This window comes from Chlorocebus sabaeus, chromosome 1 (assembly GCF_047675955.1).
Source record: "Chlorocebus sabaeus isolate Y175 chromosome 1, mChlSab1.0.hap1, whole genome shotgun sequence".
Taxonomy (NCBI): Eukaryota; Metazoa; Chordata; class Mammalia; order Primates; family Cercopithecidae; genus Chlorocebus; species Chlorocebus sabaeus.
The window spans coordinates 116,564,135-116,589,953 of NC_132904.1; the positions used below are offsets into that span (position 1 = coordinate 116,564,135).

The window sequence follows — 25,819 nt, forward strand, 5'->3', positions numbered from 1 at the left end:
GGCCTCGAAAGACAACGTCTCGGCACTCAGGGGCCCTGGCGCCGCGGGCGGTTGGTGGGCCTCCCAAGGGCTGCACGGGTCCCACCTCCCTCCACCCCGCAGGACTACTTTTCCGCTCCCCCAAACAGGGCTCCGGCGGAGGCGTCCTTCCAAGGGCGGGAGCGCAGCTCTGAGCGGCGGAGGGATCCCGGGTGAGGCGGCTTCCCGAAGTCAGAGGGGAGGGGGCCAAAAAAGTCGGCGGGGGACGGGAAGCGCGAGCTCGCGCCGGACGCGGCCAGGGCCGGGAAGCCAGAACCGGAACCGGAACCCGCGCGCGCGCCCGCGGTTGCGCGGCCCCCACCGCCGCCGGCCTCCTCCGCTGTCTGGGCGCGCTCCCGCGAGGGCCTCCAGAACCCGGCGAGCCGGCCCTGCGCGGGGAGAAGCCGCCGCCTCCGCCTCCGCCTCCCGGACCAGGGCTTCCAGGCCGGGCCGGACGGGCATCTCCCGCCCCTCGCGGGGAGCGTCGGGGAGGAGCCGCCGCCTCTGGCGACTGCGGAAGAGTCCGGGCCTCAAAGGGATGGGGAGCAGCCCGCGGCGCTGAGAGACCCGGGTCCCTGTCACCTCGGGCCGCGGGACCCCTCCCCCGGCGCCCGCGGCTCGTCCCAGCACCGGGAGCCTGGTGGGGGCGGCGAGCAGAGGAGGAGCCCCGGGCCCGGGACATGGAACCGCGCGAGCCCGGCGCGGGACGGCCGGAGACGCGGCCAACGCTGCGGCCAGGAGCAGCCGGCAGCCCCAGATAGAGAGCTGGGAGGGAGGGCCCCGGCCCTTGCCGCGGCGGGGAGTTCGAGGCCCCGAGACTCCGGAGGAGGAGCCGACACCCGTCCCAGAGCTGATCCCGCCCCAGCCCCGGCGGGAGTCCCGGGTCCCCTTCCCACGGCGCGCGGACTTCTCTCTCTGAGGAAGTTTCTCCTTGTGCCTTCTGGAGGATTTCTCGCTAGCTCGACTCACTCTGGACTGACTCGCTCCCTGGCTTTCTCAGTTTGTTTTGGGAGATAACTTGTTTTCCTCCAACCCGCATCCGTTGACCCCTTCCAATCGGATGGTCTAGATGACTGAATGGAGTTTTGAGTTGGACTTTTGTGTCCCTGACGGAGTTGGGCCTGATCCCAGAGCACTGGGGGTGGGGAGGAGGTGTTACTGTAAAATGCAAGTTGGATAAAAGGAGGACCTCTCGCCAAGGGCCCCAATGAGTGGCACACAGTCTACTATCACCGACAGGTTGGTATGAACTCCTCCTCCGCTCGGCCTCCCGGAATCGGGCCCGACCTAGCAGGGGAGTCAGATTGCCTTTGGCCAGCGAAGTTGACAGGCAGAGGAAAGAGGGTTGTTTCGGAGCAGTGCAGTTAGCCTGGGGTTGCTGCCGACTTATCCAGTTGATTGGCTTTTGGAAATGTAATTTTTCCGGAGAGAAACTTCCCTCCCGATTCTCAGAGAAGGGGGAGGCAAAACCATTATTGTGGTTTTCCGCCTGTAGTGTGCATTAGGATTGTGTACTCGTCTGGAAATCAGAGGAGAAGGTCATTTTGGGTGAAGGTCGGTGCCTGAAGTCGGCTTGGTATTGGTGTGTTATTTCTCAGCTTTAGCCCTATCCTGCAGTAGGTTCTCAAGACAATTACATTTTAGGAGTTTCTACCTGTGAACTTAATGTTGAGCCTACTGCATGGTGACCTGGGAACCTGCTCTCTTTGAGATGTTGACCTGCACAGTGTTTAATTATTATCTAATAACTTTCCAGAATGTTGACATTACCAGTAAGTCACAGGTTCTTGCTGGAAGCAATGTCCAGGAGCTGAAGAAATGAGGGTAAATCATGGGATTTGCTTTTAATTCTTGTATTTAAATATTTCATCTTCCAGAAACACTTGGCGTTTAAGAGAGATAAACCGTAAGCATAGTATAAGCGCGCAGCTGAATTTGTTGAGTTCTGTGTCTGTCCTTTAAGCACTTACCAGTGTTGCATGGTGGTGTGTGGCGAATGGAGCTAGACCATGTGTGGTTGAAGTACAGTTTGCTTATCCTAAGTTACTTTTGTTTATAGGGCAAGGGATAAAAAGCATATTGATTCCTTGACCACATTTCATTTCTCAATTTCATTATGACACTGCATGCCAGTCCGAAATGTCAGCTTGCTTTACTTTTAAGTTAATCTTCAAATTATTATATTATGAAAAAATAGATCAAGTAACTGAATTAGAGGGTCAAAGCTCTTTGATGAAAAGTGCAACAATAGTGCTTCTGCACAAAGTAGTCTAATTTCCTAATAAGAGTTTTACCCAATTGTAAGACTCATTTGTTGATTTTAAAAGGGCCAAATTCCATTATCATACCATAACAGCTACTCCAGAAACAGAACTTCCTCTTCCTGTTGATGCTTTCCAGCATCACATGAATGTTCACTTAAAAGAGTCCGTTAAATATTTAAAGCATTTATATTTACTCTTTGTGTATTTTTCAAAGTGGGTTTTCATTTTCAATGAAATAATTTTTAACTTTTCCAAGAATACACTTACTGTAAGTATTGACAATGCTTATCTTGCTTTCTTCTGGTTATCCCCATTTTTCCCATTTCAGGTGTTTCACTTCTGAGAAGTCACTTTTACGGGTGTGGGGATAATTGTTTTCCTGGTTCATTCAATTATGGCTCTTTCTGTTGAGCCTGTAAACAAAAGTCTTAGTAGGAACTAATGTAATGTTGGTTTTCATTGCGATGCTGAGGTGTTTAATTTATAGAAACAGAACGAACTCATTCCACACACAAGTGAGTTAAAAGCCCTCAAGTAATGATTTTTCTTCAGCATTGCTTCTCAGAGATTTTCCTTGTCTTCTCGTTATCTTGGAAATAGAATCTTGGGACTTCTATCCTCTTTATAACTTAGATGGCATATAAACATTCAATAAGGATGAAATTGTTGAAAGCCTGTTTTGGTTTTTTTTTTTTTTTTGGGCCAGGCACTATGCTAGGCACAAGAGATTACAAAATGAATATTGTAAGATTAATCTGCAGATTGGTTTGGGCATTAATGGTTTTTGAACAGGTTCAGGTGCTGCTGCCTAATTTTACATTTTTTTTTTTTTTTCAAGAAAAGAATCTTGGAAAGCCAATTAATAAGCACTACTGAGACCTGTTTCGTAGGAATTTTTTTTACTAGGGTCTTTTTTTATTAAGAATTATTCCTATTTGACCACATTTAAATATATTTCGTAAATATAAAGCATCCGTTTGCTGTTAAGATAGTAATTGTTCCTAATTTGAATATATGTTGTGGTGAAATCTGGAGGTACTGGTTTAGTAGTATTTCTCTGCCAAGGTGTCTTAACAAAGTTATGAGTATATAATAGTTTCTAGCTTTCTCTCAGCCGTACCTCATCCTTTTTTTGCAGTGTCTAACTCTTACTGTAGGTGTATTTTGCTGATTCTAGAGCTATCGGAAAATTAACAGCGCCAGTGTAGCTTTTTAGATAGAGATCCTTTCAAGTTTGAAGTGCTGTATGTGGTATGGCTTTGTTTCGTAGAGTGTGCAGAACCACCAGGCCAGCTGTGTGAGTTAGAGTTCTTTCATTGTGGTGCTTCTGACTACAGAGTCCGTCTGTCCTCAGTTGAAATCAGACTAGCTGGTTTTGGGCGTTGTTCTGTTTCGCAGTTTGTGGCAGGCGACACATGGCTGAACAAGATAAGGGTTTTATTCTTGTGTTAGGGACGTGCTGGGGCTGGGATGGAATTCAGCTATGTTTAGGCTCTGATTGGTCACTTTGGATACTCAGAACTCTGTTACATCCTGTTATTATTTTGCAGTTAAATCAACACATTTTGCTTGCTGTCTTCTCTTTCCCTTCATCTTTTACTCCCCAGTCTGCACCCCTTTTCTTAAAACCTAAAACTCGAACTTTTTAAAAAACTTTGAACTCAAACTATGTTCATGGTAGCTATTACTTCTATATAGTATATCCAAACAGCTTTTTAAAAAATTCTATGCAATTTATGAGCCCTGGAGTCGTGTAGTTTTCATCATTTAGAATGAGCACTTGACAAGTGTAGAAATGTCTGATTGCTGCTTTATAGTCTGCATTGATTGCTGCATTCAGTCTTAAAATATATCCCAATTGTTTCCAGTCCTCCTACATGTCTTTCTTGTATCCCTGATAATTTAGGGGTCCTATAGCAATTGGAGTTTCTTCTGAGAGGTAGAGAGGAGAGAATGCCCTTTCAGTAGACTCAGTAAATGATTTCAGGCCAGTGTCTATAACATTGAATTTTCAGGGACAGTACAGGTAGGAAAGTTACAAGGTTCTTCCTTGAAATAAATGGGCTTTGTTTTGTCTAGGGCTTATGAATTTTGTAGTTTTTGATTTATAGATAAAGACAGGTTTTTGATTTAATTTTTTTAAAGCACTGAATTCAGCTTTAAGCTGTTTAACTTAAGCAAATTTTTTAAGTGAGTGTGGAAACCTGTGACTTTATATGCCTGTACCCAGCAATTAGCATTTTCATTAATGATACTTTTTTCTGTCAAAATTGCTATATAATGCTTTTGATTAAAAAAAAAGAGCTACTCATGTTTATATGTTATTTTCAACGTTGCATGAATCATCTGTCTGCAAGGTAAAATTATTTGTGACCTTTTCTTGTAAAGTCAGCCAGTCGATAAGTACAAAATTGAAATGGGGGCTAAAGATCACAGTGTTTTGTATTCAGTTTTGTCTTTGCCTTTTTAGTTCAGTATAAAATCTTGAGTCATAAAAGTATGCAATAGTAGATTCACTTGTACAGTTTTTTTTTTTTTTTTTTTTTGAGACGGAGTCTCGCTCTGTCGCCCGGGCTGGAGTGCAGTGGCCGGATCTCAGCTCACTGCAAGCTCCGCCTCCCGGGTTCCCGCCATTCTCCCGCCTCAGCCTCCGGAGTAGCTGGGATTACAGGCGCCCGCCACCGCGCCCGGCTAATTTTTTGTATTTTTAGTAGAGACGGGGTTTCACCGTGTCAGCCAGGATGGTCTCGATCTCCTGACCTCGTGATCCGCCCGCCTCGGCCTCCCAAAGTGCTGGGATTACAGGCTTGAGCCACCGCGCCCGGCCTCGATTCACTTGTACAGTTTTACATGAGTCAACATGCAGAGTCTAAAGTAACTTTTTTTGAAAGTACAGTGTTGTAATCTTCCTGATTAATGGTACATTTATATGACGCTTATATTCAGTGAGGTGACAAGAGAAGCTTTATTTGAAATCATTACAAAAATATGTTAACCTTGGAATACCACTTAACACATTGGTGGTTTCCAGTTGTTAACATGTATATATCATTGAGTTAACATGTAGGGTTCTTTTTGTTTTTTTTTTTTTTTTTTGAGTCTTGCTCTGTCACCCAAGGTGGAGTGCAGTGGCGCGATCTCTCCTCACTGCAACCTCCGCCTCCCAGGTTCAAGCGATTCTCCTGCCTCAGCCTCCTGAGTAGCTGGGATTACAGGCGCCCACCACCACGTCCGGCTAAGTTTTGTATTTTTAGTAGAGACAGGGTTTCACCACATTGGCCAGGCTGGTCTTGAACTCCTGACCTTAGGTGATCCACCCGCCTTGGCCTCCCAAAGTGCTGGGATTATAGGCTTGAGCCATCGAGCCCAGTGGTTTTTTTGTTGTTGCTGTTGTGTTTTAACTAAGTTTGAGTTTTTAGTTTAAGAAATGAAATTTGAGGTGGACATTCATGGAATCTGTAAATGGTGAATTTTATATATTTTTCTGTGGAGCATTGCGATTCCAGGGAAAAGAGTTGAAAAATATTTCATTATACATATGTGGTTGCCTCTTCTAAATGTCATCCAGAGGTGGGAGTGAATTGCTTCCCAAACTGATATGGGTCACAGAAACAGCAAGATAACATACTGGTTCCCAGGGAATTGAAGGGACTCTTTTGCATCATGGTTGTCTGAGATTATTAGAAATGTTTCTTATATAATTTCTTGTTTCCTAGAAATTGACCATGACACATTTTCAGGAATAGTAGCTTAACTTCCTGTGGTCTCTTCTGTGAAAACTTGGTTTTGATGATGTTCTTGAGCTTTATTTGAAGACGTGCTCCTTTCCCTTATAATAATTACAGGTTTTCAGAATAGTGCCATGTGAATTAAAATTTTTAAATCAACAAAATTACATTTTTGCCTTCTTTTGAGTAAAATACCATTATGTATGTAATGATATCCTGTGGTAGTATAATTCTTTAACATTTACAATATTTTCAATTCAGTACTGGGCAGATCATGTTTCTGTCATTTACACTTTAAACTAACTCATACAGTTTAAGTCAAGATTATGCAACTAGAAAGGACAGATCCAAGATTTTAGCCTTGATTTTCTGGCTCTCAAGTCCCCCATTTTATTTTTTTTTTTTGTTTTAAATTATTGTCTGTCTCTGTACTGTATTTTTCTGTGCTTTTTTCTTTTAGTAACTCTCCAGCTTGATGAAATCAGTTGAATTTTTCTCTTACAGCATACTTTCTAGTACCTTACCCATTCTAATTTTAAATATCTCTTGAGGATAAAGCTTTTGTCACTTCCTCAGGAGACTGAAGCACAATCTGATAGATCTTGCTGTCAGGAAGTTTTTCCTGATCTTTAGGTCTAACTTTTCTTTTAAGTTGTCCTGTTACTTGTATGTACTTGCTGTACCAGGCTAAATAATGCTCTCCTCCCATTTTATGTTTGTATGGTATGATTCTAAATGTTTCAGACGGTTATTCATTATGCTTTCCGGTCCCCTTCCCTTACTCTTTGCTTAGCCAAGCTGTATGCTTTCTGTTGATCCATTGTCTAAAAATCAACTTGTTTCTCTTAATATTTTATTAGCTTTTTTCTCAGTTGCCCTCCTAGTGCAAAAATATGGGTAAAGAGATTCTCAAGGTCATGTTGATTCAATTTTATTTTAGATAGTCTTTAGAATGGATACGAGATATGTCACAGTCAAATGAAACAGATTTATACAAACAGCATGATTACTAAATCAACTAATTAAGCAATTACTCTTGTTCTAAAAGGCTTTTTACAAAGCGATTCTTTCAAATATGAGTACCCTCAGTGTAACAAATGTTATCAATTCTCTGACAAAAGGGTAGGGTATAGAAATAATGTTACCCACTTTTGATTGAAAATCATCTTGTTGCAATATGATGAAATACATCAGGAAGTTTCTTATTTTTTCTAGTGGTTTTTCAGTCCATTATCTTAAATTGTAGGTGAAAACATTCCTCATTGTTTGGTTTATTTTTACCTTATTGTTTTGTCTCCTCTTATTTCCACATATTAGTGAAATAGCAATGCTTAGCAGTATTGTTTTCAGTAAACTGGATATTGTGAAAATTGAAATATTTTACTTTCTTGCTGTTGTATTTACAAGAATTGTTAATGACAAGACACAGTAATAGAAAAAGTGCATCTTTAGATTATTATAAAATCTATAAGACTGTAGACCTTTTGAATATTTTATTAGCATATTTTCTTTGGTACTAATTTAGTTTCAAATTATTGAAATAGATGTCCTTGTTTTGTATTTTGCTAATATTAATATTTTGTATTTTGGTAATATTAAAATTTGCAAACATGCCAAATTAGAGCATTTTACTTTTTCAACTTAGAATATCTGGAATCATCAAGATAGTCTTATAGGAAAGACCGCTGTAAGGCAGCTTCTAACTCCAATAGAAGCCTGTGAAGCTAGTGCCTGGACAGAGGCTGTGTCTAAATTACATGAGCATATATTGTTGACTTTTAGTAAAAGAAAAAATACACTAACTTTACCTCTTGACTTAGCATGCACCAATGCAGTTCAGATTCATACCAAAACAGGATCTTTTACTAATTCAAATGCTGAGTCCTGGTTTTTGAGATCATAGTCACATGACAGGCCTGGGTGGCTTCTCAGTGTCTAGAGACAAGCAAATCGACTGGACAATGAAAAGTAGGTTTCCTGTCTTGAACTGCAAGTAACAATTCATGCAGAAACGGGAACTATATAAGAAAGCCTGGTTTTAGTTAATGCTTTCAATTAGCTGCTTGTCACACTGCTTTTTCTTTTGGTGTTATATAACACATTAGAGTCATTTAAAGGTATGCTCTGATACTACAGTTTTTGTCAAATATTACATATAAATGTTGATTTTACATTCATACACTCAAAAGATCAAAGAGGACTTTGTAGATCTTTTGTGGATTCAAAAAAATGTAGATTATTTTGTTGTAGAAAAACTGGCCAGGTGCAGTGGCTCACGCCTGTAAATCCCAGCACTTTGGGAGGCCGAGGCGGGCAGATCACTTGAGGTCAGGAGTTCAAGACCAGCCTGGCCAGCATGGTGAAACCCTGTCTCTTTTAAAAATACAAAAATGAGCTGGACCAGGTGGCACATGCCTGTAATCCCAGCTACTCAGGAGGCTAAGACAGGAGAATCGCTTGAACCCGGGAGATGGAGGTTGCAGTCAGCCAAGATTGCGTCACTACATTCCTACCTGGATGACAGAGCAAGACTCCGACTCAAAACAAAACAAAACAAACAAAAAACAACAAACTGGAGACTTCATTAGCCTCTCAAGGACTGATACCTGAAATTGATCTTGTAATGCAGAAAGTGGCTATATGTTGTCCAGAAGAGTAACAGATACCCCAAATACACTTAATACACAAGAAATCTTGTGAAGGTGCTTAGACATATCCTTCCATAGATTTTAGACGGGTTATCTGCCTATGTTCCAGACACAAGCTGATATGTTGTGGTTTGCCCAGTACAGTCTCTGTGGTTTACTCAGAGGAAGTGGTTCTTGTGGGTGAAGGTCTGATCTTTTCAGAGATTGTTGGTGGCACATGCACTGTCACCCTATTTCCTGTTTTATTGACTGTTTAGCAAGACCTTCTCAGGGCAAATGCTGCTGAAGAGGTATTTAAATATTTTGTATTGGCAGGATAGATGGTTATAATGATGTATTATTATATCACTACCTCTCAGCTGATACGAGAATTAAATTAATGTTTGTGAAGTGCTTTGAGATCCTGGGATGAAAAGTGCAGACATGTTCTTAGTCATTTGCAGGTTACTGCTATGTTCAGATATTGCTGTCTTGAAGTTAAAACATGTTCATGTAGTGAAGTGTTACTCTATCAAACTTGATTTCTGTAACCATTCAAGTGTTGTTTTATCACAAGAGTCATGATTAGAATTTTTCCCCTTTTTTTCCCCTTCTTTCAATGCTCCTTTATAATTTTACCCTATAAGAGTTTCCTTAATAGATTCCTTGCTCTAGTACTGGTTAAGGCATATTTACCAAACTTGACACCTAGCAAGCTTGTCCAACCTGCCTTATTTTGCTGTTGTTCTTCTGTTTTGTTTCGTTTTAGGCTTTCAGCAGCCTGAAGCCATGGTTTCTAGTTTCTGTCTCTAGTGATAAAACGGAAAAGAGGGATGAGGAAGGGGCTTTACTAGCCCAACCAGAAACAGAAGCTAAGAACCCATGACTGTATTCTCTCTCTTGGACAACCCTGACTAGAGCAAACTTCTTTGCCAGTTTAACTAGCATACTAAAATAATGAAATTGTGAGAATTTCCTTTGAGATTAGTAACTGTACCATCCATATACAAAACACTATATTGCTTTGCTGAAACCTGAAATTGAGCAAACTGATAGAAATGCATATGACATACTCCTATATACACACACACACACACACACACACACACACAGAGTATTTAGCCTTGGACATTAAAAAAATTAACAATGAATGGGGGCAGGGAGAGGCTTTATTTAAAGCTAAATTGTTAGCTAATACTTGAGTTCTTCAAGGCTATAAGAATAGTTCTTCTTCGTTTTTAAGTAATTACCGGTAGCCTTATTATATTTTTATTTTTCAATACTGAAAAGCAGAAGGAAGAAAAATAAACGGCCCAAATGATCCAACTACCCAGATGCTGCTGCTCGGGTTAAACACACACACACACACACACAATTCAAATCATATATAATGGTATTAAAAAAGTATTCCTACACACCTGTTAGTTTTCATACCCTCTCCTCATAGGTAACAGTAGTTAAATTTTTTTGGTTTATCTTCTGAAACATTTAAAAAATATACCAGCCTATAATTTTATTTTTTGCACCTACTCCATAGTAAGTGTATCTGTCAGCTTTTGCTAGGTTATGCTGCTATAGCAACACTATGAAATTTCAGTGGCTTGCAACACTGCTTTTCTTCTTGCTTTTGTTACACCTTGTTGTCTGTGGATTGACTGCAGCATTGCTTCACGTTTCTTATTTTGGAACCCTGGCTCAAGGAGCATCCCCTGTCTGGCTGTGCCATTATTGTGGATGAGGGAAAGAGCAAAAAAACAGATGCAGGCATACAATGGCTCTTAAAGCTTTCACTCAGTCATGGTGTATATCACATCAGCTCACATGTCCGTGGCCAAAGCAAGTCATATGGTCAGAGCTCACTGTCAGTGGGGTAGGGATGTATATAGTCCTTCCACAGGTGGCACTGCAAGTTGCATGATAACAGATAAGGCTGTATAATCCTCTTAAGGAAAGTAGAGGTTAAATAATTTGGAAGAATAATATAGTCTACATCAACAAGTTCAGTAAATGCTTGTTAAATGGGTTATTTGGAGTCCATGAAAGGTTTTTTTTTTTTTTTTTTTTTTTTTTTTTTTTTTTTTTTTTTAAAGTGGGAAATTCAAACATAAAGTACAGAGAATGGTGTCATTAACCTCCATGTTCCCTTCATTACTTCAGCTGTTAACAATGTATGGACAATGTTGGTTTATCTGTTTTCTTTCCCCCCTTCTCACTGGATTATTTTGAAGCAGTTTTTGGATACTATAATTTCACTTACAAGTATTTCACTAAGTAACAAGTATTTCAGTAAGTATTTTTAAGAGATAAAGTCTGAAAGTGTGACTTCTTATAGTAAATTATTACTGTCTGATAGTTTGAGGTAATAGTACTATAGACTGACAGGTATCAAGCAGCAGAGCATGTTAATAGAGTGTATCTAGAATTTGACAGCCCGACCTTGTTTTGATTTCATTTTGAGTATTTTTGGAGGAGGCTTACAACAGAATGTCATCTACTTTTCCAGCCTCTCCTTTTCTCTCTCTCTCTCTCTCTCTCTCTCTCTCTCTCTCTGTGTGTGTGTGTGTGTGTGTGTGTGTGTAGCAGAAGCAGGTAATTAACCTCTGGAAAAAATAACATTGCAACAGATTTGATTTGCAGAGGTTTCATTTCTCACTGAGCCTCTTGGAATGATGCCAGTTGAAAGGAATCCCAGCTCTTAATGGCTCCAAGTCTTCTGGGAGCTCTCGGTGATGTTATTTTCTTTGGAGAAGAACATCAAAATCATTTCTAAAAATCCTGTGTTCACCCATGCCATTTGCTCTGCGGAGAAAGGATCTATCATATCTTTAAGATGATCTCTAAGATGATATAAAAGTAAAGAAATTCATCTAATTTTAGTGTAGAAATCATTAATGCCACTTTCAACTGCTCACGTTAGTTTGTCTTGAGGGCCTGAAAGCCTCCATTTTGATTCAAGATGCCGTAGATTTTATTAACATTCAGTATAACCAGTAAGTTTGTCATTTCCATGGTTGTAGGGAATATGAGGCATTCTGTTATGGATCTAGGATTACAGTTTCACAGGACATTCTTTTTCGGGGGGTGTTAGGTAATAAACAGTGGGACACAAAATAAACAGATATACTCTCTTCAGTTTGTAGATTTTCAGGTGACAGTGAGGTAGCAGAAGAGGATTTGTGCAGCTTAGGAATTAAATTATTATATATAACATGATGGAAATATTTTGGTATAGCACCACTATCAAATTAATTTTATTTTCTTAACTACTTTCATTGCGTACAGAGACACTTATATTACAGTAGTCTTTATAGATATCCAAATGGCTTTAGTTTTTTCTAGTTACATTATATTGCTAGTCTCATTTCAGAGTCTATGTAGGAACTACAGTAGAAAAGTAGCTATCATTGGCTTGTAAATAAAATTACTTAATTTTGAGTTTTTCTTGGGAAGGAAAAACCAGTTTTTCAGAATCAGTGGAGTTGATTCTGGCTTTGGTTATTTGGGACAGTATAGTCTATTTAAAATATAAATAAATAAAAATTTGCCCATGAAGAATAACTTTGACTTGCCATGAGTCATATTGTTTTTCTGTTGTTGTATCACAATTGAGAACATTCGTTCTAGAGGTAATAGTTTGTCAGTACGGGTTGAGTAGCTCTAATCCAAAAATCCAAAATCAGAAATGCTTCAAAATCTGAAACTTTTTGGGTGCCATGTGTCACAAGTGGAAAATTCTACACATAAGTACATAATACAAACTTTGTTTCATGCACAAAATTATTTACAGTAGTGTATAAAATTACCTTCAGGTAGGGGCCAGGCGCGGTGGCTCAAGACTGTAATCCCAGCACTTTGGGAGGCGGAAGTGGGTGGATCACCTGAGGTCAGGAGTTCGAGACCAGCCTAAACAACCCATCGCTACTAAAAATACAAAATTAGCTGGGCATGGTGGTGCCTGCCTGTAATCCCAGCTACTCAGGAGGCTGAGGCAGGAGAATCACTTGAACCAGGGAGGTGGAGGTTCAAGCGAGCCAAGATCATGCCACTGCACTCCAGCCTGGGAAGCAAGAGTGAAACTCCATCTCAAAATAAATAAATAAATAAATAAAAAACAAAAAAAACCCTTCAGGCTGTGCATATAGAGTGTATGTGAAACAATGCATTCTGTGTTTAGACTTGGGTCCTATTCCCAAGATATCTTACTATGTATATGCAAATGTTCCAAAATACAAAAAAATTCAAGATGAAACGCTTCTGGCCCCAAGCGTTTTGGGTAAGGGATACCCAACCTGTACCTTTGTTAGGATAATATACTTGTACTGTGGTTGCATTTTAGTTGCAATTGTTAGTTGCACAATTTGGGGGAAAGTTTGAGGTCTGTATAGTAGTTACTGTATTTACCAAGAATCCCTGCATGGTTAGAATTCTTGAGACAGTTATAAAGGTGAATTGGGTGTGTTGCCTGGATGTGAACAGTAAAAAAGGAGAAGCTTCTCACCATACAATTATAGCTTAAAAGGATACAAGGTACAATTCTGTTTCCAAATATAGAAAGTAAGTCAAATACTATATGGATATGTAATAGTAATTAAATTGATTTTGACTCCCTGGCCAACTTTTTTTTGAAGCTATCATTTTTGTCAGAGATAAAAAGTAGCTTTTAAAGGAAAAGATATCTTAGCCCTTAATTGTGTGTGTGTGTGTGTGTGTGTGTGTGTGTTTGTTTATATATTTTAGCCCTTGTAAGAGAGGAGCAGTGGAAGGGAACTGAAGGATGATACAGAGAAAAGAGCCTGGGTTTTGGTGTGTTAGATTTGTTCTGTTACTAGCTGGGAGACCTTAGGCAAATTTACCTCTCATTAGCAGTTTAATTTTCTCATCCGTAAAAATGGGAATAACTTTGCAGAATTGTCGTGAAGAATAACCTACTTTGCAGAATTGTCGTGAAGAATAAATGATGAGAGTGTGTGTAAGTACTTAGCATATAGTAAGAGAGAGGTCAGGAAGTTATAGTAGCTATTATTGTTTAAACCTCAGGAATTAGCTAGGTTTTCCTAGAACTTTTGTCTGTGCTTGTAAAATCATTTTGAATCCATATGTATTTTTAGCAGCTGCGGCTAAGATAGTTTTTTTCCCTTGCTGTGACAATAATTCCTTATCTTTTATATTTCAGACTATTTTTATAATTAAATGTGTTTGCGAGTGAGGAATAGATTTAAGAGAGTTATTTCAATTCAGACTGTGGAACATCTCTTCACAAAATGGGTTAGATAGTTTGGATTGGCAGTATACTTTTAAATCTGCTTTCGATCACTCAGAATTTGTCCAGTTCTGTATTTATTAACATTAGTTCATTTATTTACTCAGTAAATATTGAATGCCTGTTCTGTGTAGGTCATTGTCTTGGCTGTTATTTTGAGCTCTTGCTACCTGCTGAATTATATTTTAAAATGAAGAAATTTACCTGATAGAGTGATATTTATTCATCTGTGCTGAAGATTAAAGTGAGAAGTATGTGGCCGGGCGCGGTGGCTGACGCCTGTAATCCCAGCACTTTGGGAGGCCGAGGCGGGCGGATCACGAGGTCAGGAGATCAAGACCACAGTGAAACCCCGTCTCTACTAAAAATACAAAAAAATTAGCCGGGCGCGGTGGTGGGTGACTGTAGTCCCAGCTACTCGGGGGACTGAGGCAGGAGAATGGCATCAACCCAGGAGGCGGAGCTTGCAGTGAGCTGAGATCGCGCCACTGCACTCCAGCCTGTGCGAAAGAGCGAGACTCTTGTCTCAAAAAAAAGGTGAGAAGTATGTGTATTTGGGGGAAGTTGTGGAATGAAATAATAATTATTAAATTGATATTATTTCCAAATTAAAGAAACTGTGGTTACTTTCTATCACATACCGTCTTTTTATGTTTTCCTTTTTATTTTATTTTTCAGTTTAGTTATATTTCAGTGAACTATTTAGACCAAAATGGAAAAGGCATTGGTGTAAGTTGAAATCTAAGAAGTTTTAGATGTTTATTGCTTTTGAATAGAGGAAGTAACATTTTAAGGATTGGGCATTGTTTTAGTCACTACTTGAAGTCCCAACTAGTCGGGAGCCTGAGGCAGGAGAATGGCATGAACCCGGGAGGCGGAGCTTGCAGTGAGCCCTGATCGCGCCATTGCGGCCTGGGCGACAGAGCAAGACTCCGTCTCAAAAAAAAAAAAAAAAAAAAAAGGTGAAATTTAGGCCTATCAAGATACAAGATACTTGGGATGTAGGAAAGGAATATATATATTATTTTTAAATTTAATTTTTCTTATTTATTTATTTTTTTGAGATGGAATCTCGCTCTGTCACCCAGGCTGGAGTGCAGTGGCATGATCTTGGCTCACTTGAACCTCCGCCTCCCTGGTTCAAGAGATTCTCCTGCCTCAGCCTCCCGAGTAGCTGGGATTATAGGCACCCACCACCAAGCCTGGCTAATTTTTGTGTTTTTAGTAGAGACGGGATTTCACCATTTGGCCAGGCTGGTCTCGAACTCCTGACCGCAGATGATCTGCCTGCCTCAGCCTCCCAAAATGCTGGGATTCCAGGCATGAGCCACTGCGCCCGGCCGGATGTTACATTTATTGAGTACGTATTAAGTACTGCACACTGTTTTATGTACTTCCTGTGCGTTGTCTTTTTTAACCTTTCAACTAAGCTTAATACTGCCCCTGTTTTAAAACTGAGAAAAATGAGCCTCTGAGAGGTTCACTAATACCTAAGCTGACATAGTTTCTAAACAGAAGACTTGGGATTATTACTGCAATGCTCACTTTTTTGAAACTACTTGTCATAGTCCTGCTTATGGTTATTGACTCATCTAGATCAATCAGTTGGATGAAACCCAGAAAGTAGATTTTGTCTTCAGCAGTACCATTAAAGTGTTGCCTTTACATTATAATTTAATAACTACATCTTATTCTTTGTACTCTTAATCACCTGCTTTACCTATTTTCTTTTCCAGATTTCTTACATGAGGAATGTTGTCTCATATGCTCTAAAGAGTGAACCTAAACATTGTGTTTAGGCTTGTTATTAACTGCTTTAAATATATACACATCTGTAAACATTGGACTTTTTTGATGCCTCATCTGTGTTGCTTATGGATCATTTTCCATCATAATTATTTTAAAGTTCTTTTAAGAAGTTTAAGGCCTATCTCATATATGTTATATATTAATAGTAGATAATCAGACCTTTGGAAGCATAAATTATATAAGTAAGTTGGGCTGAAGTTTTTTCTTACCAAGAATCTGTGTGTGTTTAAGTGGCAGTGGAGATAATATTGTATTTGCATTGTTATAGTGTTATCTTTATCATTTGGTTTATATTTTCTGCCATTTAAAGAAAAAAGGTTTTGTCTTTTATAGCTATAGAGGCATCTTCTGAGCCTTAAAACACTTTTTTTTTTCTTTTCCCCCTGTGGGTGGGGAAAGGGGTGTGTGGCAGTGACCCTGTGCTTTGCCTCTGCCTGAGTTACAGGTGTGCTTGGTTTGTTTGGCTGGGGTTTGTGTCTCCCATCCTTAGGAGGGTGGAACCAGTTTCCCAGGGCCTGCGCGCTACCTATTGTCATCCTCCCCATAAGGGGATCTGTTGCGTGCACTTATGGGACCACATGGTGCTCCAGGCAGATAAGCCTCTTCCTGCCTACATCAGAACCAACATAGTCCATACACCTGGGAAAGCATGCCAGGGTGAGTACCCCAGGTGCCCTATACTCCCAGCCCATCCCCCTTCTTCTTCCCACTCACCTGGAATCCTTGACCCAAGGCTCTACCTGTTGGTTCTAATATTCTGATGGACAAAATCTAAGAGTCCAGCAAACTCAGAATCTGAGGACTTCCTCATCCCTTTAGGAACCATCAGTTAATCTTATGATTTCAGGATTGAACCACTGGAGTCAATTTCAGAAGTTTTGGTTTATCTCAGAACCTTCAGATCACACTCATAAGCTTGGGGACAGCCTCAGAACCTTGGGACACATCTCAGCACACAGGGGTCATCAATCTTAGAACTTGAGGTCTGTCTCAGAACCTTCATGTGAAACTCAGAAGTTTGGGGAATCCCAGGACCTTGTGCCTGGCATTATACCGTTGGGTCAATCTCAGAACCCTGAGGACAGTCACAGAATCTTGAGGTGTATCTTGGAATGGTGCAGTCAGCCTGAACCATGGGATCAAGTTCAGGGATGTAGGAACAATCTCAGAAACTTCTGGCCAGTCCTACTGGGATCAATCTGAAAACCTTCAAAACAGCAACAGACTCCTGCGGTCCATCTCAAAACTTGAGATTGTGGGCTAAAAGGGACCCTCAAGACTATCCATCCAGTCCCTTCCTGGAATACGAGTCACCTCCACAGCCTCCCTGATCTCACTGTCTAGTCTTTGCTATGAACCCTCCTCGATAGGGATACCTGGCCCCTGCCCACTGCCGGCCTCTCCTCTGGATGGCTCCAGCTACAAGATGATGTCTCCAAAATGTGAGAATCATTTTTCTTTCTTGAGACTGAAATCTGTCTCCTTTATCCCACATCAGCCCTCTGAGACCTCTGCAGAGATTTCAAGGCAAGACCCATATGCTCGGGGTCAGCTTTGTCCCAGACTTCCCACACTGGGTTCCTCCCATGGCTTCCAGATCTCCACCTGCCCTCTGAACACCGTTATCCCTAACACAGTTACCTGTTTATGCATTTCAATTTTGAGCCTATAGGATATCTTGTACTGCAAAGGAAAAGCCCATTGGGCATGCAGGTGGATGCCCAGCCCTGTGCTGGGTGATGCTGGGGGAATCACAGCAGGATACAGAGCCCCAGAACCCCATGGGGTCCCAGAGGAGGAGCCCAGAGGAGGAAGCGGGACCCTACCTGGAGGGGCTGCCTCCGATCTCCCCAGAGACTAGGGGTGCAGTGAGAGGAGAAGATAGGAGATGCCTAGAGACCCTGGCCCCACAGAGATGCCCATGAGAAGAGGGAACATCCCTGTTTCACTATTCTCAAGAGCTGGGAGAGCCTTCTGAGAGAGAGCCTGTAATCCCAGTCAGCCCAATTACAGATGGGAAAGATGAGGCTCAAAGAGGGCTCAGTCCTACCCCAGAGTGGTTGGGTGAGTCAGGATTAACAAGTCCTCTTTCCCGTTCCCCTGACATCATAACTGTCCCCACCATGATGTCATGTTGCTGCATTTCAGTCTTCTCACTGGCCATCTTCTTGCATTCCAGCTTGACACTAACTAGGAAGAAGAGAGACCATAGGGGTCCCACACACCCCATATGGGCCAAAGTGAAAAACAATGTTACTTTTTAATCTCATTTCTTCTTTGTAAATGACCTTTTTTTGAAATTCTGTGGCAGGAATCATTTTAGTTTAGTCACTTTTTATCTTGGAGAGAAAAATTGCTTAAGAGATATTTAGGTATGTTATTTTTTAACCCTTTTTGGTTATAAATTGTTTTCTTTCTTTGTCTTAGTAACCCCAGAAAATTTAGAAGAAAAATCTAGAAGAGAGGTAGGCAGATTGTTGGTTTAAAAAAGAAGCCCACCAACTAAATCTTTTATTGAGTAAAGTATTGTTTCTAGGTAGAGAAAGATTAGATAATTGTATTGAGAATTTTACTAGGTTTGGGATTTACAAAGAGGCTAACATGCATGTCTTATAGATATAGAGACTTTATAGCCCTTAGGGAGATCTCCAGACATCCGCTATGCTGAGTTCTGGGAAGCTGCTTTTTCCCATGCTTGCAGCCTCCCTGTGGGGTAAAGGTCTGTTAGTTTTGCATAAATATTTACCATATCTCATTTTAGCTAGCATTGCTTCCTCACACTGTTAGCAGTAAGGAGACCTTTGCTTATCCAGCTTGAAAAATTTACTGTTATCGATATGACCAATCTGGAGAATGTTCTGTCATCTTTGAGCATTGATGAAGTTAAAAAGTCAGATTGGCAAAAATGAGGAAGAAAACAACTGTTCACAGTTGACAAACATTTGCCCATGCTTGTTTTCCCATATTTATTTTTTTAAATGAGAAGGTTATTATACAAGCAGCATTTCAGTCTTGTCACACCCAATAAATTATTGTTGCTTTTATATGTTTATTTGTATACTAGTAGTTTACATTTGCATTTACTATACTTTTACAACTGTTTCCTTATTTTGTAACCATGAACACCATCTTCTACATATAAAGCCTCATTCTAGGTACTTTATATACATTTTATATATATATATATATATACATATATATATATATATATTTTTTTTTTTTTTTTTTTTGGAGACAGAGTCTCGCTTTGTCACCCAGACTGGAGTGCAGTGGCCAGATCTCAGCTCACTGCAAGCTCCGCCTCCCGGGTTCACGCCATTCTCCTGCCTCAGCCTCCCGAGTAGCTGGGACTACAGACGCCCGCCACCTCGCCCGGCTAGGTTTTTGTATTTTTTAGTAGAGACGGGGTTTCACCGTGTTAGCCAGGATGGTCTCGATCTCCTGACCTTGTGATCCGCCCATCTCGGCCTCCCAAAGTGCTGGGATTACAGGCTTGAGCCACCGCGCCCGGCCTATACATTATATTTAATAGATATAATAACTGTACAAGGCAAATGTTATTCCCATTTTACAGATGAGAAAAAAAACTTAGATTCAAAGATGTTGATTGACTAAATCAGTATTTCCCAGCTAGAAATTTTTTTGGAACCAGGTTTTAAATTCAAGTCTTTCAGCAGGGCACAGGACCTGTGGTCCTAGTAACCTAGGAGGCTGAGGTGGGAGGATTACTTGAGCCCAGGAGCTCCAGGCTGCAGTGAGCTATGATTTTGTCAGTCTACTTCAGCCTGGGCTACAGAGTGAGATTCTGTCTCTTTAAAAATAAAAAATAAAAAAATCCAGATCTTTTTGACTCTTGATTCATTATATTTGCTACTGTACCCAATTTTGTGTTACTCCAAATGAAAAGATTCAGCCAAAGAAGATTATTCAATCTCTTTTAATATAAATTACAGGAGTAATTTCTAAGTTGTGTTACAGGGAATATCCAGGAGACTTTAATAGGAGTGTATTTTTTTTGACTCATGAGCCCTACAACATTCAGGCATTCAAGGCCAAAGGTAGAATGTAAAATGATATTAAAAGGCAACCTTCAGACTTTGAGTTTATTATTTTAAAAAAGATCCAGCTTATTATGGGAAAATGGCCTAATCTGTTTTATTAGTCAAAAACAATCCAATATTTGCAATTTCATGTGATTCAGGCTAGGAGCAATCTGTCAGTATGACTGCATCTTAGATCTTGTCAATATTTGATATGATTCTACTTTAAAATTTTTGTGTTTTTGTGTCTCTTACCTTCTGCTTCTCCTTCACTCCATATCTTTTAATAAATTTTTTTTTTTTTTTTTTTGAGACTGAGTCTTGCTCCATCTCCCAGGCTGGAGTGCTGTGGCATGATCTTGGCTCACTGCAATCTCCGCCTCCTGGGTTCAAAGGATTCTTTGGCTGAGCCACCCAGGTAGCTAGGATTACAGGTGTGTGCCACCACACCTGGCTAATTTTTTTTTTTTTTAAAGTAGAGACGGGGTTTCACCACGTTTGCCCAGCTAGTCTTGAACTCTTGGCCTCAAGTGATCTGCCTGCCTCAGCCTCCCAAAAGAGCTAGGATTACAGGCCTGAACCACTGCACCCGGCCTCCCCTTATCTTTTTGCATGTACGCTTTGTCTTTATTGTCATCGTTAGGCTTCTAATCTTTCCTTTGTTACCCCATCTAAGTCCTCTGCTCTCCCTCAACCTTTTACTTATTTCTGGTTGAGTCCTTTTGCCATTCCCTGCAATTTTCTGACCATGTAGTAGCTACCCAGTAGGCTTCCTGGATTACTTGGTTTTTCTGTATTTTTCTAAAAAGTTACTCCAAAGATGATACCTTCTATTTTGACCTTTCCCACCCTTTATTTACCTATCTAGGAGGTAGTAACCCAACCATTAATCTCTCCATTCAAAAAACATTTATTGACTAAAAATTATGTGCTAGGCACTGTAATGTTTTCTACCCATTATTTTACTTACTTCTCACAATTACTCTGTGAGGCAATGGGTTTGGTATATAATCATTCGCAGGTGAAGAAAGAGAAAGTTTAAGTAGCATGCTTAGTGAGTGGTAAAACTTGGATTTTAGTATGAATCTCTCTGACTTCCCAACCTGCATTGCTTTTTTTGTTGTTGTTGAGACAGTCACCCTCTGTTGCCCAGGCTGGAGTGCAGTGGCGTGATCTCAGCTCACTGCAACCTCAGCCTCCTGAGTAGCTGGGACTACAGGCATGTGCCACCATGCCTGGCTAATTTTTGTGTTTTTAGTAGAGACGGGGTTTCACCATGTTGGCCATGGCTGGTCTTGAACTCCTGACCTCAAGTGATCCGTCTGCCTCAACCTCCCAAAGTGTTGGGATTACAGGTGTGAGCCGCCATGCCTGGCCCCAGCCTGTACTCTTAAACACTATCCTATACTGCCAGTTATGGTCAGAGTTGAATCAGGTACTGTTTCTGCCTTTTAGGAACTTCGAGTCTATTAGAGGAAGACAGAGAACTAAGTGCACAGGGCACAGTGGAGACTCAAAGGAGAAAAATCATTACTTTTTGGACAGATCACAGACAGTTTCATAGAGGAGGTTAATCTGTTTGCTGAATCCTGGAGTGTGGGATGTAGTTACTGGACAGGTAAGGGATAGAAGAACAATTCAGGTAAAAGAAACAATCAGGTTTTTTTGAGACAAAGTCTCATTCCATCACCCAGGCTGGATTGCAGTGGCACGATCTTACCTCACTGCAACCTCCACCTCCTGGGTTCAAGGGATTCTTGTGCCTCAGCCTCCCAAAGTACTGGAATTACAAGCATGTGCCACCGCAGCTGGCTAATTTTTGTATTTTTAGTAGAGACGAGGTTTCGCTGTGTTGGCCAGGCTGGTCTTGAACTCCTGACCTCAAGTGATCTGCCCACCTCAGCCTCCCAAAGTGCTGGGATTACGGGTGTGAGCTACCATGCCCAACCAAAATAAGGAATATCAATAAGGACATGGAGGTGAAATAACTCACATTTTCAGGAACTGCATATAGTTCAGTGTGGCTGGAGCTGGAGGTTGATGATGGGCAAAGCAGTTGGTAAAGTTGGAGTGATAGGTGGTACCAGATTAAAGAAGGTCTTTTAGGTTATTCTAATGAGTTTGGATTTTAACCTCTGGATTGTAGGGAGCCACTGAAGGCCTTCAGTCAGAGAGGTAGTAAGCATTATGTTATAAAAGATTCTTTAGGTGGTAGCATGAAGAAAGGATTAGTCTTGAGCAACATTTTCAGGGACAGAGAAACCAATAGTGAGACATTTTTCAGTAATCCATATGAAAAATGATATTAATAAATTCCTAAACTGAATTTATAACAATATACTTAAAAACAAAGAGACAAACAAAGTTATTAAGAAGATACTGAGAATACCAGTAGGGTGAAAAGTGTGTGGTCAAAGTGTGGGCCTTTCTGGGTTGTATCCTCGGGTGCGTGTTGGTAATACTTAGCAAGATGGGGACTGTAAAAGGGAGAAGGGAGGGTTTTGTTTTGTTTTGTTATTTTTGTTTGGTTGATTGATTAGATGGAAGATGGAGAACAGAACAGACATAGTAAGAGATAGATTAAGTTACTGTATTCATTATCTGTTGTATGATAGATTATCCCAAAACAATAAACTTGCACAATTCACTATGGTAACCACAAGACAAATGTGGCTGTTTACATTTAAATTAGTTAAAATCAAATAAAATTGAAAATTCAGTTCCTCAGTCACACTAGCCACATTTCAAATGTTCAGTAGCCACATGAAGCCAGTGGCTACGGTACTGCTGGTTGATCATAGAACGTTTTAAATTATTGCAAAAAGCTCTTTTGGACAGTGCTGCCAAACATTTATCAACTCATAGTTTACTAAGATCAGAAGTCCGTGAGCAACTTTGCTGGGTGGTTCTGCTTCAAGGTTTCTCATGAGATTGCAGTCAAGGTGTCTGCGACTAGAAGCAAGGCCTTCAGGCATCTGAAGGCTCAACTGCAGCAGTGGGTCCACTTCCAAGGTGACTTACTCATGCTGGGCAAGTGAGTGCTGATTGTTGGCAGGAAGCCCTGGCTCCTCTGTGGGTCGGTGGACTTCTCTATGGGGATGTGTGAGGCAGCTGGCTTTGCCCTGAGCGAGTGATTTTAGCCAGAGAGGGAGGTAGAAGCCATAATAACTTTTGTGAGCTGACCACAAAAGTCACATTACATCATTTCTATAATCTGTTGGTTACACAGGTCAGCACTATTCACTGTGGGAAGAAACTATACAAGGGCATGAATACCAAGAGTCAATAGGGGCCATTTTGTTTCTTTGAGATAGGGTCTTGCTGTGTTGCCCAGGCTGGGGTGCAGTGGTCTGATCATGGCTCACTGCAGCCTCAATCTCCCAGCCGAAAGCGATCTCTCACCTCAGCCTCCCAAGTAGCTGGGACTACAGGCATGCCACCATGCTCAGCTAATTGTATTTTTTTTTTTTTTTTTTTGTAGAGATAGGGTTTTGCCATGTTGCCTAGTCTGGCCTCAAACTCCTCGGCTCAAGCGATCCGCCCACCTTGGCCTCCCGAAGTGCTGGGATTACAGGCATGAGCCAATGTGCCCAGCCTATTGGTGGTCATTTTGGAGGCTTCACACCACAGATACTTAGGGAATATCTGGGTACAAGTACCTAGTGGACAACTAAATGTATGGGAATGAGTTCTTAGCTAGTGCTATTATATTTGTGATGGTAGTTGAAGAAATTTGAATAGGTGAAGATCAACAAGGATGATATTGCACCAGAAAGACAGTTAATATAGTATCTTGGGTCACATGTTTGGGGAGGACAGAAGTACTTTCAAAGGCTGGAGGAACAGCTACAGGGGAGTAGTAGTAGAACAGGCAGTGGGGAGTACATTATAAAGGAAACCTGAAGGGATGAAATTTGAAAGTAGAATGTAATTAACATTGTTCAGTAGTTAAATAAGAGTAAAACTTAACAGTCATTCTTTCAAAAACTATTTCTTGAATACCTGTGCGGAGAACCAGAGAAAGATTGGTAGATAAATAAGACCAAGTCTCTAATAACACATAATAGTATCTGAGGAGACAAGTTTGGGAGGGTTTCTTGGAGGGAGGTAATATTTTAAGGTAGAGACTCTTTAAAGGGTAAGGAGGTGAGTTGGGCATTTTAGGGGTGTGGTGGTAGAGATATGGATACTAAAATGGACATTTTAGACTATGTTAGATGTGGCACACTGCTAGGATATGAAGTTTTGTGATGAGGGAAAGTGGTGAGAAAAGAGGCTGGAAGGCCGATTAGAGTAGACTTGAATGCATGCATGGTAAGGAACTTGCCTTTATCCTGCTGTTTCCCATACTTAAATTTGGATACTACTTTAGTGATTTGCCGTAGGCTTATAACCCCCTAAACTGTAAGTTACTAAACATTTTTCTTTAATATTATTCTTTATTATTTTATTTATATATTTATTTTGAGACAAAGTCCTCACTCTGTCACTCAGACTGGAGTGCACTGATGCGGTCATGGCTCACTGCAGCCTTGACCTCCCAGACTCCAGTGATCCTCCCACCTCAGCCTCCCAAGTATCTGGGACCATAAGTGCATACCACCACGTTGGATAATTTTTGTATTTCTTTTGTAGAGATGAGGTTTCACCATGTTGCCGCAGGCTGGTCTTGAATTCCTGGCCTCAAGTGATCCTCCTACCTCGCCCTCCCAAAGTGCTGGGAATTCAGGCATGAGCCACTATGCCTGGCCAGTAATATTACTTTTTAAACTTAGAAACCATTTCCAAAGGAAACTTCATTTTATTATAAATAGAAAACCAGCATTGTTTGCTACACATAAAAGGGAATAGTAGAAAAAATATAAATGATCATTAAATTAAAAAAAATTAAAAGTGGAATGTAGCAATGCATCCTTTGATATAGAAAAATGCCCACTTGGAAATAAGTTCCTCAGTGAGAAGACTGTTTTTGGTCAGTTAGCAATAAAAGGGCCTTTACTTGAATAGTGTTTGGTTTCTACCTAAGATGAGATTTTAAGGTCATTAAGACAATTCCATTTTTAAATTCTGATGTTAATAAGCACCAAGAATCACAACTCTCAAGTCTGCATACTTGGAAAGATCATAATACAGTTAATGGTCAGCTTTGTCCAACTTTATTGTTAATTCAAGCACTAACAAACATTAAGCCCTTTTGTTCCAAGAAGCCATCTAAAGTAATTTATGGCAGGGGTCCCCAACCACTGGGCCGGGGCTGCACAGCAGGAGGTGAGCTGCCAGAGTGAAAGAGCATTACTGCCTGAGCTCCACCTCCTGTCGGATTGCTGGGGGCGCATTAGATTCTCATAGGAGGGCGAAGCCTGTTGTGAACTGCACTTGTGAGGGATCTAGGCTGCACACTCCTTAGGAGAATCTAATGCCCAATGATCTGAGGCGGAACAGTTTCATACTGAAACTGTTCACTCAAACCCCCATCTGTGGAAAAATTGTCTTCCACTAAACCTGTCCCTGGTGCCAAAAAGGTTGGGGTCTGCTGATCTATAGAATCTATTCTTCTGAATGTGTCATTTATTGGACATCTGGAAATGGAGAAGGGATTTTTTTTTTTTTTTTTTTTGGTCTACTCTTTGTTGCCATCCAGTTTGGGAAAATTCTCACAAAAATTTTCAAAAATTTCAAACCTCTTTTACAATTTTCAAAATATTTCCAGTGAGTTTTTCAGAGGAATCCTTAACTGGTCCTTTCAGAGAGGAAAAAAGTATCCAGCTCACCTACATATCTCATAGTTCTGGTTTCACATTTATCTTGTTCACTTTGTTTTGTACATGGAATACTTAAATTTGTCAGGATAAATTTAGGTTGTTCACATAAGCAGATATATTTGTCAAGATATGCTTATTTGCAGAGCCTGTCTCAGTCATGCACATGATCTCACAAACTGAAGATTTCTTCCAGAAATATTTGAAATTTTTCCTGCAGCTCAAAGGGATGCATGAAGAGTTTTCCACTCTTTTTGCCAAACTCTGTATGTAGCTCCAATTTTGAAGTTACTTTTATAAGGTTTTTAAGAAAT

At 40.7% G+C, this 25,819-nt stretch overlaps 1 protein-coding gene across 3 annotated transcripts in view; it reads left to right on the forward strand.

Moving 5' to 3' along the window:
• The first annotated feature begins 1,162 nt into the window (after nt 1-1,162).
• The window catches only part of ARHGEF12 (Rho guanine nucleotide exchange factor 12), a 147,258-nt gene continuing 122,601 nt past the window's right edge, over nt 1,163-25,819 (forward strand). For all 3 annotated transcript variants that reach the window (XM_038005085.2, XM_038005087.2, XM_038005086.2), the window contains exon 1: nt 1,163-1,257. In XM_038005085.2, coding sequence (XP_037861013.1) covers nt 1,226-1,257 — 32 coding nt within the window. In that variant the 5' untranslated portion in view covers nt 1,163-1,225. The remainder of the gene's footprint in view (nt 1,258-25,819) is intronic.